The 18,076-nt window shown below is 41.5% G+C and overlaps 2 protein-coding genes across 2 annotated transcripts; both read right to left on the bottom strand.

Annotated features, from left to right (window-relative positions):
* Nucleotides 1-1,089: 1,089 nt before the first annotated feature.
* Nucleotides 1,090-11,034, bottom strand: LOC130490521 (vomeronasal type-2 receptor 26-like). Its single transcript, XM_056864346.1, has 6 exons — nucleotides 10,814-11,034; nucleotides 7,476-7,761; nucleotides 6,529-7,386; nucleotides 4,965-5,192; nucleotides 4,171-4,297; nucleotides 1,090-2,018 (listed from the first exon to the last, which is right to left on the bottom strand). Exons 1-6 carry the CDS (start codon nucleotides 11,032-11,034, stop codon nucleotides 1,090-1,092), a joined length of 2,649 nt encoding a protein of 882 aa, XP_056720324.1.
* A 1,934-nt stretch (nucleotides 11,035-12,968) lies between these two features.
* On the bottom strand, nucleotides 12,969-17,995 carry LOC130490520 (vomeronasal type-2 receptor 26-like). Its single transcript, XM_056864344.1, has 4 exons — nucleotides 17,288-17,995; nucleotides 16,649-16,915; nucleotides 14,876-15,119; nucleotides 12,969-13,867 (listed from the first exon to the last, which is right to left on the bottom strand). Exons 1-4 carry the CDS (start codon nucleotides 17,993-17,995, stop codon nucleotides 12,969-12,971), a joined length of 2,118 nt encoding a protein of 705 aa, XP_056720322.1.
* Nucleotides 17,996-18,076: the final 81 nt, after the last annotated feature.

The raw sequence follows: 18,076 nt of genomic DNA, 5'->3' as shown, positions 1-18,076 counted from the left end.
GCCCAATATCTACCCTCTAAAGCTGCCATTTTCTCCAGGGGAACTGATCTCTGTTGTCTGGAGAGCACTTGTAATTCCAGGAATTCCCCAGGCCCCTCTGGAGGTTGGCAACCCTATCTCTACAGCAGTACCCATACTGGGAGCACTCTTTCTTTTTTACAGGACTACCTGCTCATAACCTGGCTTGCAGCTTGTGAAATTATATGGGGATGAAAGTGCAGGTACAACCTGCCTGTGTTCCAGCATAAGTTAAGTATTTAGATATAATGCACAGGGCTTACACTGAGTCTTCAGGCATGGCTTGAATGAGGTATGATTAGAATAAGGGCAGCTCTGGACTCTGATTTACCTTGGGATACAGAGGACAAACAGTTACGGACCCAAGATATGGAGCCAGCCAAGTCAATCAAAAACAGATACATTTTATTATGCAGATCCATTATTAATAAATCTAGGTAACCCATAAACTGGTGTCTCGTGTTTTTATTTCTTAGTATAGGGACAATGCACTTTGGCATGCCTCAAATCAGCCTCCACCCTCACTAATTCTCTTTAGTCTCAGGTATATCATAAGATTTGTTGTGACTGCCGAGGGATTCCTGATCCAAATTCTGGAGCACTGGAGTGACTTTATGGATGTTGATGCTAATCAAGTAATACCATCAAGAAAACAACAGATGCTCCATTCTTTTTCAAAGCAGCTTAGCAACATGCCAAAGAATGGTCTAAGGAATTGTCAAACATACTGAGAATAAGAAAGCAAACATACAATGATCTATTTGGTTTTGTTTAATTGGCACAGTCCATCATTACAATAAATCTTGCCACATATCTTTAGGCAGATATCCTGATCCAACATGGGAGATCGACAACTGGAAGCATTCTGTGCTTGCAGAGCTCTTGTGAATAGCATGCAAATTTGGCTCGATGAACATATCAACCTTCTCAATAAAGATTAACCCATATGTGCCTGGCCAGATGTGTTTTTGATTATGGTAATTTCTAACATGGAGCCTAAGGGTGAATAGTTCTATAGAGGTGTAATTGTACCTTTCCAGGTCAACGTATCTAGGTAGTGTAATTAATGTCTTATAGTGAGGGAGAAATAGATATTCCTTTGTTATTTCTCCTTATTAACTGTTCCTTGTTGTTTAGCTCAGGCTTTAGAATAATGATGTAGCATTTGGGGGAAAAAATGCACCCCAGTAAACCAGCACTAGAGGCTAAAATGGAGAAGATCTCCACGGCCACCATGTATTTCCCTTTGGTGCTCAAGTAAGTTGGCACAAAGGACAACCAAACACTGCAAAAGACCAACATGCTGAAAGTGATAAATTTGGTTTCATTGAAACTATCAGGCAACTTCCTGGCAAGAAAAGCTACCATGAAGCTGACAATGGCCAGGAAGCCCATGTAGCCCAGGATGCAATAAAACATGGCCTCTGAGCCCTCATTACATTCTAGTATGATTTTGCCATTCAGTGAATGCATATCCATGTCTGGGAATGGAGGGGAAGAACTTAACCAAACACTACAAATACTTGCCTGAATAAAAGTACAGGAAAATATAATTGCATTTGCCATTCTTTTGCCTACCCATTTCCTCATGCTGGATCCTGGCTTGGTAGCCATAAAGGCCAGAACCACAGTGATGGTTTTGGCCAACACACTAGAAATGGCCACAGAGAAGATAATGCCAAAAGCGGTTTGTCGGAGAAGGCAGACAACCTTTCCGGGTTGTCCAATGAAGAGCAATGAACAGAGGAAGCAAAGCTGGAGGGAGATGAGGAGAATGTAGGTGAGGGTCCGGTTGTTGGCTTTGACTATTGGAGTGTCCCGGTATTGCACAAATATGGTAAAAATGAAAACTGTGATTAGAAAGAAAGAAATGGCGAGGAGAGCTAAGACAATCCCTAAGGGTTCTTTGCGGGAAAGGTAGCTTTGAATTTTGGGAATGCACTTATTTTGATCCTCGTTGGGATGTAGTTCTTCTAGACAGTTGACACAGGAATTCATATCTGAAGGAGGGAAAATCTGTTCAGTACTTCAAGACAATGACTTCTGACTGCAAACTACTCCCATCATTTGCAGCAGCCCTTAGAAATTTCCCCATGTGAGCTTCCCATCTGAAACGAATTCATGAATTGCACTGAACTTGTAGCAGAATGGGCTGTGGCAATGGCAATCTCTCATTTGCCACAACTGAGGCTTACAGCCCATTCCTGAGCTTGGGGGCCGAATGGGCTTAGGAGGTGCTATTATCCCTATGCTGGTGTCCGTGCCACTTGTGCCATGCAAACTGCCATGGAAACCAGCGTAGTGCCACTTGCGCCCGCCCCCCTGGACTGCTCCGGCGCATGGCCCTTGGATTCTGTCTCGTCCTCCCGATGGCATCCTGCCAGAGCAAGTGCTCTTGCTGGCCTCCCAGGAGGTGTTCCCGAGCCGTTCTGAGGGGCAGAGCTGCTAGTAGGCAGCTTCCTAACCCCTTTCAGTCCGGGAACACCCCCTTCAGCAACAGTGGTGCTGCACCACCTTTTCGTTGGTGCAGCATCAATGTTTTCAGTGGGGCTCCCCCCCCCCACTTTTTATTTTTTATTTTTAGAAAATCTTTTTTTTAGCCTCGCAGTGGGTGGGAAACCTCTTTGGAGGCACAGCGGTGACCCCTCAGCCACTCTGTTCCCAGCTGCTGCTTTGGTCAGGCATGGACTGTTAGACCTGTAATAGCCTCTGCCACAGAGTTTGATCCCCCTTCTGCTAGTACTTCTGTTTGCACAGGGGCTCATTGAAACCATTTCTCTTTCTCAAACAGAAATGCATGTGGAAGAAGCAAAAACCATTGCAGAGGCTATCTAGCTCATGCAGAACTCATGAATAGAACCTAAAATTGACTTTCCAGATTATTCTTTAGGGAACTAGGGGTGGGCATTTGGCAAAGCCGAGCCAACACACACCCCTTCGAAAAATACCTTATTGTGATTTTTGGAGGTTTTTGCCGCAAAAAATGGTAGCAATTTAAGGGAGCTGAAAAGCGAATCCAGAAAGCTTGCAATTTATTTTGCATTATTTGGGCCGCTTCAGCCCCACCACCATTTTTTTAAATAAAAAACCTGGAGGGGAACCCCCTCTTCCCCTCCCTCTCCCCCTCCCCCTCCCCATCCATCTCCCTTTCACTTACCTGCCGGCTGAGTCTTACAGGTGGCACAGAACTGAAGCGTTCAGCTCTGCACTGTGGCCACCACCACCTTTGAAGTCTACATGGACTTTGGAGGTGGCAGCAGGGCGGAGCTGAACACTAAGCCCAGCACAGACAGGCACAGCATTCAGCTCTGCCCCGTCTGAGGCCTCCAAGACCCATATGGACTTCAGAGATGGCTGGAAATTTTCGGATTTGGTTTTAATATACCTGAAACATTACACAAATCTGGGGGGGGGGGGGAGCCAATATGAAGATTTGACTTTTTTCAATTTTTTTCCAAAATTTCTGGGTTTATTAAACACAAATCCAAAAAATGCCAGTAAAAAACGGCACATACCCCTATGTGTGTGTCAAGTGCCCTCAAGTTGCTTCTGACTCATGGCGACCCTATGAATGAAAGTCCTCCAAAATGTCCTATCTTTGACAGCCTTGCTCAGATCTTGCAAATTGAAGGCTGTGGCTTCCTTTATTGAGTCAATCCATCTCTTGTTGGGTCTTCCTCTTTTCCTGCTGCCTTCAGCTTTTCCTAGCATGACTGTCTTTTCCAGTGACTCTTGTCGTCTCATGATGTGACCAAAATACGATAGCCTCTGTTTAGTCATTTTAGCCTCTAGGGTCAGTTCAGGCTTGATTTGATCTATAACCCACTGATTTTTTTTTTTTTGGCAGTCCACGGAATCCGTAACACTCTCCTCCAACACCACATTTCAAAGGAATCTATTTTCTTCCTATCAGCTTTCTTCACTGTCCAGCTTTCACACCCATACATAGTAATAGTGAATACGATGTAATAGGGAATACAAATAGGATACCCCTATTTGGAACCTCATTAACCGAAAATGGGAACTACTGAAAGCAAGTTTTACAGCTCCTCTCCACCCCAAGTATAGATTGTGTGAGATATTTTTATTAGTTTTGCTGTATGTGATGTAACATGGGCTAGAATACATTTTTCTTTATACTGTATCTCCTACCTTGACGGTCAGATATCATTCCTTCCGGACATGGACGACAAGAATAGCAGCAAAAATTATTTCCTTCTATCTTTTGCTTCCAGGAGCCAGGCTGGCAGTGGCCATTGCACTCAGAAAGGGGCACCACCTGTCCATACACAGAAAAGGTCATTGCACCCCACTGTGAATCCAGAAGGTAGAAGCTTGGAGGCTTCCAGCATTGGCATGTAGATGCCTAGAATATGTTTGTCTCCAATAGCTCTTGATTCCCTCACCCCCTTTGTCTCCACACATGGTCCTCCTTTGCCATTCCACTCTCATTCCCAAATTCTACTCTGCCTCTACTAATATCTACACTCTTCTCCCTTGGCTCTGACTTGTCCAAAACTGGAGGCTCCCTATGTCCTGTCAGCTTTCCCCTTGGGATTAGTTTAAAAGCTGATATAAAATGCCAGCAGTGTGGTTCTGATTGGGTTCAAGTGAGGTCTTTTTCTTCTGTACGGGTTCGGCATGTCCCATAAAGTTCCCCAGTGCCTAACAAATCTAAAACCTTCCTCTTGGCATCACTTGGTCATCCATGCATCGAGAGCATTTCCCTCTCTTTTAGTGAAATGTACATCTAACTAGTTACCTCTTATAGCTACCTTGATTGGGCCCATATTAGATGAGGATGAGAGAGGACCATGTTCATATCCTCACCTGCAATGAAACTTACTGGATGACCTTTGTCCAGAAATTGTCTTTCAGCCTAACTTGAAATGTTTAAAATTGGCCTTTCCCCTTTTATATTATAGAATTGTGGTCTCATCTGTTACCTGGTTAAAGCTTCTATGCCACACAATCTGATCATCATTAAGGGTTAACTCTTGGCCTTGAGGAGCTCGAGGGTCCAGTCTTCCAACTTTGACTCTTACAAAAGAGCCATTTGAGAAAGTGACCCAGTTTGTTACATCAAAACTTGTAACTAATGCTCCGTTTTCATCAAAATGTACAATGTCTCCAGCTGTGTTGTTGAAGGATATGCTCCTTAGGTAGCGATGGAGCTAGGTTGTAAGAGAAAGGAATTAAAAAGATGGCAACAATTGAAATAGTTGCAATGAACTTGGCAGGGGCTTTGATTTTTCTTGACCAGGATAATTGTTGTCCCAGAAAGTATATTGCACCAGATTTATTCTGTTTTAAGCTTTATCATTTCCCTCCTTTTGACTTTTAATACTGAAATATGTTAGCCAAACCCTAATATTATATTACAATGACACTCTTTATCCAAACACATTTATAAAGCAGACTGATGAGTATTCTTTAGTGGAAGTTAAGCTCTTGCTGCATGCATACTGTAGTGTAGATGAATGTTCAGATCTCATCTGTCACATAATGCTTTTAATTAATGTATCAATAGTGGCCTAATGTCTATGTTTTTGTGTTCATGTGTGTCATGCATTTCTTTTCACATGTGTTGTGCTTCAAGAGTCGGGTTGCCAGATTTCTCTTCACCATGGGCAGGAGGTTTTTGGGGTGGAGCCTGAGGAGGGCAGGGTTTGGGGAGGGGGGACTTCAACACCATAGAGTCCAATTGCCAAAGCAGCCATTTTCTCCAGGTGAAATGATCTCTATCGGCTTGAGATCAGTTGTAATAGCAGGAAATATCCAGCTGGTACCTGGAGGTTGGCAACCCTATTTTAGAGCACTCAGGTAAAGAAGCCATTCTTGTGTTTGGGGTTTGCAATGCCATCTCTATCATCAGTGATGTATGATAGCATGATATTTGAAAGTGGGAGAAGATATTTTTCCCTGTGATTTGTTCATATTTTTTTAGTATCCTGCAATTGTCAGTAAAATAAGGGAGTTTATCAAGGTCAGACATAGTATTTATCTATTTATTTTTCAAATTTATAGCCCGCCCTCATCCCCAGCAAGCCAGGCTCAGGGCGGGTAACAACAATTAAATATTTGAAAGAGAAGTGATTAAAATGGGTCTATCTTGAGCACAATCCCTATGAAAGTAAGGAACTGCAATCTGCCCATCTCAAATTCATTTGCTGCATCTAGCAACACAAATGAAATGTTTCAGAATCTTTGTCTAACCTTTGTTTGGTCCAAACAGTAGACTGAACATCTACAATAGCAGCATGTGCATGAAACTTATAATGGAAAAGTGTAGAAATCACTGAGGGTGGTGTCCCACATTAATTGTGTACTTCATCCTTCCTGGGCAAAATTCCATTGAACTATCAATAGAATCCTAAGCATGGTTGCAACCTTCAAAGCCTATTGCCTGCATTGGGTTTCAAAGGGCATAAGTGCTGTTTATGACTGCACTGTATGGATGATGGATTTCCCAGCTTTAAAAAGAGAGACAGAGTCTAGAGATGTAATTACCTGCCATGGCTGAACATTGTGAATTTCCTGTTTCTCACCTTCTTCTAATCTTTTGTATTTGGATCTGGACATGGACATGGCACGCAAAGCATGTGCCACAGCATAGGCAGCATTGTAGACATTGTAGCTGTGGTCAAACATGTTCATTTCAAAGAAAACCCCAGGGATGCTCTCCAGTTTCTCCTCCCCTGTGCAGCGTTCTTTGCGTTCCTCTTGCAGTTCTGAATGTTGCAATGAACACCCAAATGCCTTTTCCCAAAATTCTTGGATAAAATGATCTCCTTTGGCCCAGAAAGGTCTTACATTCTGAAGGAATTTTTGAAAACCGGGCGGCTGATGAGAGTGCAGTGTAAAAGACAAGGCACCATGGAAAGTCTGTAGATCCAAGCCTGTATGCTCTGACAGTGATTCAAAATTCCACTGAGATGTAACAAACCACACTTTACCCAATGATTGCAATGAAGCTGCTTCTCCTGCTAAAAGCAATAGCCTCATAATATGCAGGCCTATAGGATCTCCATACGCAAAATATACATTGGTTTTGTTGTCCAGAAGTACAGGATATTGCTTCTGTATCCTAAACAAGATGTTTATGATTTCTTCCATATACACCCTTTTTCCAGTTTTGACTATGAAAGAATAACATATCCCATTCATGGAAAGCAAAGGAATCACTGCCCGCAAAAATCTGTCCCCGTTGTCATCATCCAAAGCCACGAGTCCAACCCATGACCACCTGAAATGCTGAAATAAACGGACTGCTCCCATGTACTCATAAGCTACATTTGGCACCATCTGATAAATAGAAGGGAATCGCCTTTTGTCACTCTGCTCTGGAGAAAATGTTCCAAAAGTAAGCTGGAAGAAAATACATAAGATTAGAACCAAATCGTAGTTTTTGCGACCAAAGTGTGAAATTGCCAAACCCACCCTCGTATGTTGCTTACCTGTGGAATGTTGTATATGTTTAATATGGTGGCCACACTGGCAGATGTTTCAGTGCAACAGCCTCCAATGACAGATATGAGATGATTTTGACGCTCGCATTTGAAGTTTGGGAGGAACGGCATGGACAGGAGGCTCAGAGTAGCTTTATAATTCAACTGTACCCTATAATAACCAGTGAGGACACGGAAACCCAAAGTAGTGTTTGGTAAGAGGTTGGGATTCCCATTGATTTCTTCCATAGCAAATGCTAAAGCCAAGAGGTATTGATAGTGCTTTGGAATCGAACTGCAACAAGAATGGGACATAATTTACAACACAATGCAAAGGTCTCTTGTGCCATTGATTCTAACTAAACATAACCTACACTGTAATGATACTGCTCATATAGCCAATTCAACTCTGAACAGGGTCACACTAAGACTAAAAGTCCTCTCTCTCTCTCTCTCTCTCTGTGTGTGTGTGTGTGTGTGTGTGTCTGTCTGTCTGTCTATCTATCTATCTATCTGCCTAAACAATTGAATATTAATACCACATTGAGCAGGTCACAGATGAATAGAGAATGTTGAAGGCTGTCTATTTGACCAGAACCACATTGACACACTCGATCAGAATATGGCACCCTATTTAAATGGCCCAATAGCTTCCAAAACATAATCTCCTGTACGCCAGGCTATCTTTTTCTCTTGACCGTTCATCACATTAGTTCAAGCTTCTTTAGGTTGAGATGTGTTGAAATACAGCTTTCAGATCATTTAATAACAATGAGAGCAATTATTTCTCATGGCGAGCAACCTCCTTTTGTCCTGACTGTTGAGTTTCTAGACTGAAGCACCAGCACATGGCAATAAACAACTGAAAGGTCATGGATTTAAGATGGTTCACTATATTGGATAAGAACAGGGTGTTTGCAGATGTGCAGAATGTGCCATTATGTTTGCTTTCAGATCAACATCTCAGACCTGATAATATGACCCAAAGATGAAATGTTGAGGCTCTACACAACAATTGACCAAATCTACGGATGATCTTGATTTTGGGAAAGTCATTTTTAATTTATCAAGTCCTCTTACCTCCTCAGTTAACATCTGAATCCATTCCTGCTTTCTTAACTATTGTATATGACAGATCTGAGAAAGGTTAGCCATTTGTACGAACTAGAAGAAATCATTCCCTTTCACACAGAGACCAATTCGTTTTACATATGGTGAATAACATGGACCAATGTACGTATTTGATTAATGATGCTCTTGTGGTCTGACTGAGGTTTATGAAAGGGCAAACAGCTGACATGTGCTGTTATACTTGGAGACAAATTGGATTAACTTTCAGCCATAGACCCATGGTTAGAACCAACCAATTTTTTTTGCTAAATCTTGTACAATTCCCCTACTTACTGAAGCCCATCATACATAGCTTCTGTTTATGCAGGTCCTACAATCCTTACCATAGCTTTTTTAGTGGCCAAAGGGTGCTCCCTCCATTTTGCACCAGTGCAAAATCTGGCTGGATCCAATCCAGTATCTTTCAATATCAGCAAATTTTAAGGACAGATCAAGTTAGGCTTCATTTTCTTTCTTACTTACATGTTTTTGAACACAGAAATTAACCATATCATTCAAAATACATTTCCAGCCTATATCCTTGCCTGCACTTCTCTTATTTTCTTTATTTTCCATTCTTCTAGTTTATTTTAAGCTGCCAATCAGTCTATTAATCAATCATTTATTATGGTCATGGAGCAGCAGAATGTTTTTTTAATAAATGACGAATGGATAATTTGGTAGAGACATAGGAACAAAGGAGTTGTGGGTAGCTGTGGATAGCAGATATTCCCCTTTCTTTATCAACTTGTTATTTGTAAATGCATGAATGACATATTCAAGATAGGTTATGACTTAGGTTAAAGCGAAGCATCACTGAGAACCTGGATTTTTCCCTGTATGGAAAATACCTTTAATTAAGCAGAGAAATCAGAAAAGTGAATTTAAAATATGATCTATTTGTAATTTTATGAAAGGTACAAAAATGGACGTATGGAGGTGTTTGGGAGGAGATGAAGGCAAAAGGTGGATGGGAATAAAATGCTAAATAAATAAAAAAAGGTGTATCAAAAATGAAGGACACAGACTAACATGTAGTTCTATGGCACAGGCTTCATGGAAATGTTCACTTTCGCTTGGTTTGTGCAGAATTGTGCCCAATAATATATTAGAAAAGGCAGGGTGGACACAAGGTTAGCAAGCACCCATGTCTCCCAGAATGCAGCACTTCGCTCTGAAAATGAATGTTGCATGACTGATTTCCTTCACTACTTACTGTCAGAACGTCACAAAAAGGAGGTCATTTCTTGCATGGATTTCTCAGTAAACTGCTGTCTTGGTAGTCCCATGAAAGAGGGAGTGTTGTGAAAGAAGCTGTGAAATATTGGTAATTCCACCAAAAATAAGGTACCCATATGATAAAATTCATGAGGAACTGGAAGTATATTTACAGGTCTCATGCAATTCACGTTATTTGACCAGGCAATGGACAAAGGAAGACCAACTCTGTTATCAGTACCAATTCGGCACAACAGCCGTGCCTTACAGCTGACGTGTGTGCCTCCTTTTTCAACCTCTTCAGCATGCCTGAAAAATGTTCTCCCTCTATGAACTCATGTTCTCCTATCAAGAATAATTGGCTACTTGTATTTTTTAAATGAAATGTGATCTATCACTTTGCAATTAAATATATCAACACTTTGGATGTGGGGAAACATGAGAATTTTCAAACAGATGTTGCTTTTTAAAAATGAATTTGCAAGAAAACAGGTGATAACAGAGGAGGCAGAAAGATGACTTGTATGCAAAACATTTCTTTGCGAAACATTGAGAGCCAGTGTGGTGTAGTGGTTAAGAGTGGTTGACTCTAATCTGGAGAATCAGGTTTGATTCCCCACTCCTCCACATGAGCAGCAGAGGCTAATCTGGTGAACTGGGTTGGTTTCCCCACTCCTACACATGAAGCCAGCTGGGTGACCTTGAGCTAGTCACAGCTCTCTTAACCCCACCTACCTCACAGGGTGTCTGTTGTGAGGAGGGGAAGGGAAGGTGATTGTAAGCCAGTAAAGGTAGAGAGAATTGGGGTATAAAAAACAACTCTTCTTCTTCAGCAAAAGAACATCAAGCTGTGTGTGTTTTTGAAAGACAGGCAGGAACAAAAATGAAAGAAGGAGAATCTCTGTGTTATTTAATGCATTGATTATCGAAGACTGGCTGAATTCCTTTATTACTTAATTATCTGTTTGCACTCATAATTGTCAGAACACATTATGAAAAAAGGTACGGTAATTCCTTACGTGGGTTCATTAGTCAACTTCTGTGTTGGTATTTCATTGAAAGAGGGAGCGTTGTGAAAGATGTAGATATGAGAGGTCATCCCACCAATGATAAGATCACCTGGCTGATAAAACTCATGTTGGATAGGGAAAAGGTCTTCAGGACTGGTGCAACTCGTCGTCTGTGTCTTGCAAGCAGAATGACAAAGCAGCAGAAGTAGCAAGAACACAATCAGCATCATGTCTTGTTAACAGTTAACACTGGGTTCAAGTTGGTATCTGCTTGTTCATGAGTGCGTCAAAAAGAACATAGTTTATCGATGAATTCACTTTCTCCTTTCAGAAAGAATGGGCTGGTTGTCAAGGCCCACTGTAAGCTACATTGAATAAAATGGGACATAACATTCAAAGCTAAAGATATCAATAAGTTTGTGTATAAAACCACAAACTGAGTGAACAAAAGACCAAATGAAGAATTTCAAAACAACTGGGAGCTTTATTACTCATGTTGCATAAACAAAATTGAGGTTGGGGACATATATGGCTATGTGAAGAAAGAAAGCAGTTGATATTAAATTAAAAATAAGTTAATGTTAAAAATAGTAGCAATATAGAGAATAAGCTAGCAAGTAGAAAACAAAGAGGACTATATATTAGGAAGGTAGAGATATGACATAATATACTCTCTAAGTAGGAAAGGATAATAGTATGTATGAGGTAGATTTATCAAAATGTTGTATTTTGACCCAGAACGTTTCTGTATTATTTTCTATTTTTTCTGTATTTTTCTATTTTTCATTGCTGTTTTTATATATGTTGAAATGAAAAATAAAATATAAAAAAATAAGTTTGTGTAAGGGGATAAATGAAAATTCTCTATCAGATTTCACTTTTAAAATTTAGTGAGAAGGAAGAAGAAAGGACTCTGCACGAAAGGATGAGTGTGTGAAAGGTGAGACATATTTGTGTGGTTGTATTAATTAATATATCTTGGGTGAGATTGTCCAATTTTTTTGTTTATTCTAACATATTTAGACATAGCGGGCTATCAGGAAAGAAAAGATTAGGTACAGAGTTATTAAGAGATATGCATTTTTGTATAAAAATGGAATAAGCATAATCCTAAAAAGTGAATTTTTTTTAATACAAAAGACCCACAAATCCCTGCCTATCCCTAGACTCCCCCAAAACAGGTAAGGTTTTTATAACATCTTGCAGATGCAGATATTGTTGATCTGATAGCTCCTGGAAAACCACTGCATAGTGGAGGAAAACAGTAATTGTTACAATTATAGGAGATAATTTCTACTCCCTAATAGGTTGGTGTCTGCCATGGAAGGTGAGGAAAGAATTTAGAAAAATATTTTTCTTTGAAATTCTCCCCCCCACACACACACACACACTTTTGAGGGATAAACATGAATGAAAGTGGCACATGGCTGGCTAAGAAGAAATACTAAAGCCAGTTTACATATTAAATAAATTTTAATATAATGGACAGTGCATGGGATTTTTAAAGGAATTAATTCAGTATCTTACATATGGTCCAGATTACTTGCATTGTCGTCCTAACTGAACTGATTTCACACTATTCTCATTTATTTAAAACAGTTACATCACACATGTCTACCCAGTTAGGTCCTTCAAGGCAGAAAACAGTTAAAAAAATAAAAACAACTTTAACAAATGCATACATATGTACATGCATATGCACATACACATCAAACAATTAAAAACATATGCAAGAAGGAAGGTCAATAAGGGTATGTCAGGCACTAAGGAAGAAATAAGACGTCCTTGATTTTTCACAGGAGCCCCATGGCACAGAGTGGTAAGCTGCAGTACTGCAGTCCAAGCTCTGCTCATGACCTGAGTTCGATCCCAACGGAAGTTGTTTTCAGGTAGCCGGCTCAAGGTTGACTCAGTCTTCCATCCTTCCAAGGTTGGTAAAATGAGTGCCCAGCTTGTCGGGGGTAAAGGGAAGATGACTGGGGAAGGCACTGGCAAACCACCCCGCAAACAAAGTCTGCCTAGTAAACGTCGGAATGTGACATCACCCTATTGGTCAGGAATGACCCGGTGCTTGCACAGGGGACCTTTACCATTCACCTGATTCTTCACAGTGATCGAAGTTCAGCCCAAATCTTGGTTTCAAGATCAAAGATGGCTGATATTTTCAAACTTTCCTAATTATCTGCTCCCTCTTGTTCAGTTCTGGCCTCAGCAAAATGATGTAGCATTTAGGGGAAAAGATGCAACCCAATAAGCCAGCGCTGGAGGACACAATGGAGAAGATCTCCACAGCCACCATGTATTTTCCTTTGGAACTCAAGTAAACTGGAATGAAGGAAAACCAAACACTGCAAAAGACCAACATGCTGAAAGTGATGAACTTGGCTTCGTTGAAACTGTCTGGTAACTTCCTGGCAAGGAAAGCCATAGTGAAGCTGACAAGGGCCAGAAAGCCCAGATAGCCAAGGACAGAGTAAAACATGGTAGCTGAGCCCTCATTACATTCCAGTATGATTTGCTCTGGTAGTGAGTGCATATCCTTATCTGGGAATGGAGGGCAAGTACTTAGCCAAAGTGTACAAATCAATATTTGAATAAAGGAGCCGGAAAGGACAATAGAAAGGGCCATTTTTTTGCCCACCCACTTTCTCATCCTGGATCCTGGTCTGGTAGCAACAAAGGCCACAAGTACAGTGGTGGTTTTGGCCAACACAGTGGAAAGGGCCACACAGAAGATGATGGCAAAAGTACTTTGGCGCAGAAGGCAGGTCACCTGCCCTGGCTGTCCAATGAAGAGCAAAGAGCTGAGGAAACAAAGAAACAGGGAAATGAGGAGAATGTAGGTGAGGCTTCGGTTGTTGGCTTTGACGATGGGAGTGTCCTTGCCTTTAATAAAGGTCCCAAGCACCAAAGCTGTGACCAGAGAGAATGATACAGCCAACGTAACTAAGATGATTCCTAAAGTCTCTTTATGAGAAAGGTAGCTTGTGACCTTGGGATTGCAGTGACTATGGTCTTTGCTGGGAAAGAGTTCATCTGGACAATTGACACAGGCATCCTTATCTGAAGGAATAAAGAAGGCTGATTAAGTATTTCAAGGTCATGACCAGTATCTAGGATACTATAATATACACGAACTAGAAAACAATGCCAATCCATTCCTCCCCCCTCCCCCCACTATGTACATGTTGATGGTTTAGGTTAATGGTATACCTAATGGTGTTTGTTGGGAGGGAAGGCAGCATGGTATAGCCTGAGCTCTTATTTCATACCTCTAAAGAAGAGTATCTGCGGGTTGCTAGGCACTGTAGGTCTATTGTTAGTGAGCCCAAAGCTCATAGTGAGCTGAGGCTGGTCAAGGAGGCTTGTTACAACAAGAAAAGCGTCTTCAGATATGTGAGGAGTAAACACAAGATAAAAGTGGCAATAGGCCCACTGTTGGGCGAAAATGGTGAAACTCTTGGCAGAGGACAGAGAGAAAGCAGAAAGGCTTAATGTCTATTTTGCCTCAGTTTTTTTCCCCTGAAGAAGAGAACAGGTAGTAAGCAAGGCACAGGATAGTTAGGTGGATAAGAAACCGGTTGGAGAACCACACTCAAAGAGTAATTGTCAATGGCATTTCATCTGAATAGAGAGAGGTGTCCAGTGGGTGGGGTGCCAAAAGGCTCGGTTCTGGGCCTGGTACTTTTCAATATTTTTATAAATGATCTGGATGAGGGTATGGAGGGACTACTCATTAAATCTGCAGACAACACCAAATTGGGAGGAGCAGTGAACATCCCGGAAGATAGAGATACAATTCAACGAGATCGGAACACACTGGGAAAGTGGGCAGATGTAAACAAGATGCAATTCAACAAGGATAAGCGTCGTTTCACATCTGGGTAACAAAACTATTGACTATCTTTGAGATGCTTTAAGCTCCATCGGCCTTCCCGGCTTTGCAGAAGTGACGATTCTTAATTTGATGCCATTAAAAGCTGCAGCTCCTTATCTCCAAAGTGCGGAATAGCAGAACTTTTCTGATTATTTTTCCTATTATACATGAATATTTTACAGCAGGACTCCTACCCTTCTGCTCAGAGATCATTCCTTCTAAGCATGGAGTACAATCATAGCAGCAAAATTTCTCCCCCTCCTTGTTTGTCTTGCTGTAGCCAGGCTGGCATTGGTCATTGCAGACAGAGAGAGGAAGCACCTGTCCATAAATGAAAAGGGAGGTTAATATCCGGTAATTGTCATTTGATAATGCATGGTCGACCATAAATGGGTTTTCGGCAAAAAATGATACCATCAGAGACAACACATTTGCACTCTGTGTGAAGCAGGCAGTTTTCTCTGATGTCATCATATCACCAACATGACACGCAAATGTAAATATTTAGATGAAAATAAGCAATGAAGAACAGAAGATAGATTACAACTCCTTTTTGTCTTCCCTCATTTTGAAAAGGAGGAATTTGCTTGCTCACCGAAGAAGGAATTGAGCTTTGAGAATCCTTTCCTTTCCTTCTTTGCTCCTATGGCCCATAGGTCCTGAGCAGTTATTTCTTAGAGGAAAATATGATGGAGAGATATTTGGCCATGGCCAGTGTTATATTTGGATCTCTATCCATCAGCAAAAAGGGGACTATTTTGTCTCGTGTTATGGGGGCAGGAATTCTTGCCAATATGGGAGTAATCCATTTATCTCGGTGGTGTTTAAAGAGGGGTGTGACGGATAAAGTGTTAATTTGCAACAAGAGTTGGCGGAGCCAGAGAGCTGACACTCTGAGCTCTGAGGGACAGAAAGCATTCGAAGCTTGGGACCCAGCCTGACAGGAGGCTGAGAAAGGATTGGAAGCTTGGGACCCAGCCTGGTTAGGAGGCTGTGAAGAGAGTTGAAGCTTGGAACCAGCCAGAGAGGGCTGTGTTAGATTCAGAGCTGGGTGAAGAGACGAAGAAGAAGCGAGACTGTACTCTGTGAACCTGAGGGGTTCTGTGAAAGCCAAAGCTATTGACACACACAACCTGTGGGAGTGACAGGAGTGAGAATTGGGTTAGAGAGGGCCCTTTCTCAGGTCACAAGGGGAGTTAGTCTCTGAGGTAGAGCTATTCCAGTAGCAGGAAGGCGTGGAGGATTACAGCCACTTAGGTGGGGTAGTCAGAGAGAGCTAGGCTGGGGACAGAGATGAGAGTCTGAAGCTGAATGACAGAGTTTGAGAGTCTGAACATCTGAATAATAGTTCTGAAGGGATAAAACTAAGCTAGGAACGGAATCTAAGTAAGTTTGAACCTGAGAACTGAAGGAACTAGAGTGAAGAAAACATCTAAGCTATTTCTCTAAAGCAATCTTGTGTATATAAATCTGACTTGAGTTTTCCCTCCAAATGTCTGCCTTTTCTTGAAAACCAATCTCTGTGAGTTCTCTTTAATAAACTTCCCTGTTTTGTCTGTTTAAGTTGAAAAGCCTCTTGTCTCCTATTTCTCACTGAGGTAAATAAGGGTGTGGGACTGGAGGAGAAGGAAAATACTCTCCTCACAAATACACTCAGGCCAATGCTTTTCCCCTCAGCATATACGGACGGGCTGAGTGAGTGGGATATTGAAGTGGTTGGAAGGGGGGTGCGTCATAAGGGGGCATTCCATCAACTTATGAGATAATGTGTCAATTTTCTTTGAATTGCAAGAGCAAAGTCTGTCAGAATATGGTTGATTTCTATGTCTTCCATTTAATACTGCTGAGGGTGCAGCATTTAAATGGGCAAGCATAAAGGCTCTTCAGAAGGAAGGGACTGTAAAAGTATAGTGGAATAAGTTATCAAAGGGGGAGGAATGCCAAATAATTGAGTTGAACATACACACATGAGCTTTGAGAATCAAATGCTGGTCACTATGTCTCAGCTGGTTAAAGCTTCTATGCCACACAATTAGATCATCATTCAGAGTCTGCTGATTGACTGATGGGGCCCGAGGATCCAGGCTTCCCACTTTTACTCTAGCAAATGACCCATTTGAGAAGGTAACCCAGTTGGTCACATCAAAAACTGTAACCAATTCTCTGTTTTTATCAAACTGCACAGTTTCTCCACTACTGTTGTTGAACAAGGTTCTCCTTAAGAAGTGATGTAACTAGATAGAAAAAAAAAGAAAAAAACATTTGTCAGGGATGCTTTAGGGTGAACCTGAATTGAGCAGGGGGTTGGACTAGATGGCCTGTATGGCCCCTTCCAACTCCATGGGCATTTTCACACATGCCAAATAATGCATTTTCAATCCATTTTCAACACCCTTTGCAGCTGGATTTTACTGTGTGAAATGGCAAAATCCACTTGTCAATAATCGTTAAAGTGCATTGAAAGTGGATTGAAAGTGCATTATTTAGGGTGTGTGAAAGCACCCTAAGGTTCTACGATGCTTTGATTCTATTTGCAAGGTTGAAGGAGAAATAGAATTCTGTCTGTCTATAGATGACATGAAGGCCAGTTTGAATTGCTTCTGTACCTGCCATGGCTGTATATTCTGAACATCCAGCCTCCCACCTTCTGGCAGTCTTCTGTGTTTGCATCCATGTAGGTTGATGTTGTGCAAAGCAAGGGCAACAGCATAGACAGCATTGTAGATGTTATAGCTGTAGCCGGTCATATGCATTTCAAACAAAGGCCCAGGAAGGCTCTCCAGTTTCTCCTCCCCAGTGCAGATTTGCTTCATTTCCTCCTGCTCCTGTTTCAATGAACAGCTGAATGCCTGCTCCCAGAAGTCCTGAATGAAACCATCTCCTCCAGCCCAGGAGGGTCTTATGGTCTGAAGGAATTCTTGGAATCCAGGTGGTTGATTGGAATGGACTGTAAAGGACAGGGCACCATGGAAGGATTCTATACCTAAAATCCTATGGATAGCGAATGATTCAAAGTCCCAGTGAGAGGAAATTATCCACACTTTACCCAGAGGGGGCAATAAAGTGAAAGAAGCTACATAAAGAGTCACCCTTAAAGTTATCATGGCTGGAGGTTCTCCATATACATAAAATACATTGGCTTTTCTGTCCATAAGATCTGAGTACTGTTCAGCCAGTTTTACAGTAATCTCTCCTACCATCTCTTCCATGTAAGTGGTTTTTGGTAATTTGTATACGAATGCAAAACAAATGCTGTTCTCAGTGAGAATAGGTACTATTGTCTGCAAAAACTGGTTTCCGTTGTCATCATCCATAGCCAGGAGCCCAATCCAAGTCCATCTAAAATGGCGAAGTAAGTGTATAACTCCCTTGTACTGATAGGCTTCACTGGGTAC

The sequence above is a fragment of the Euleptes europaea genome, chromosome 18 (genome assembly GCF_029931775.1).
Source record: "Euleptes europaea isolate rEulEur1 chromosome 18, rEulEur1.hap1, whole genome shotgun sequence".
NCBI classification, from domain to species: Eukaryota; Metazoa; Chordata; class Lepidosauria; order Squamata; family Sphaerodactylidae; genus Euleptes; species Euleptes europaea.
The sequence above is the reverse complement of the archived record's forward strand: the minus strand, read 5'-3'. Positions and strand labels throughout refer to the sequence as shown.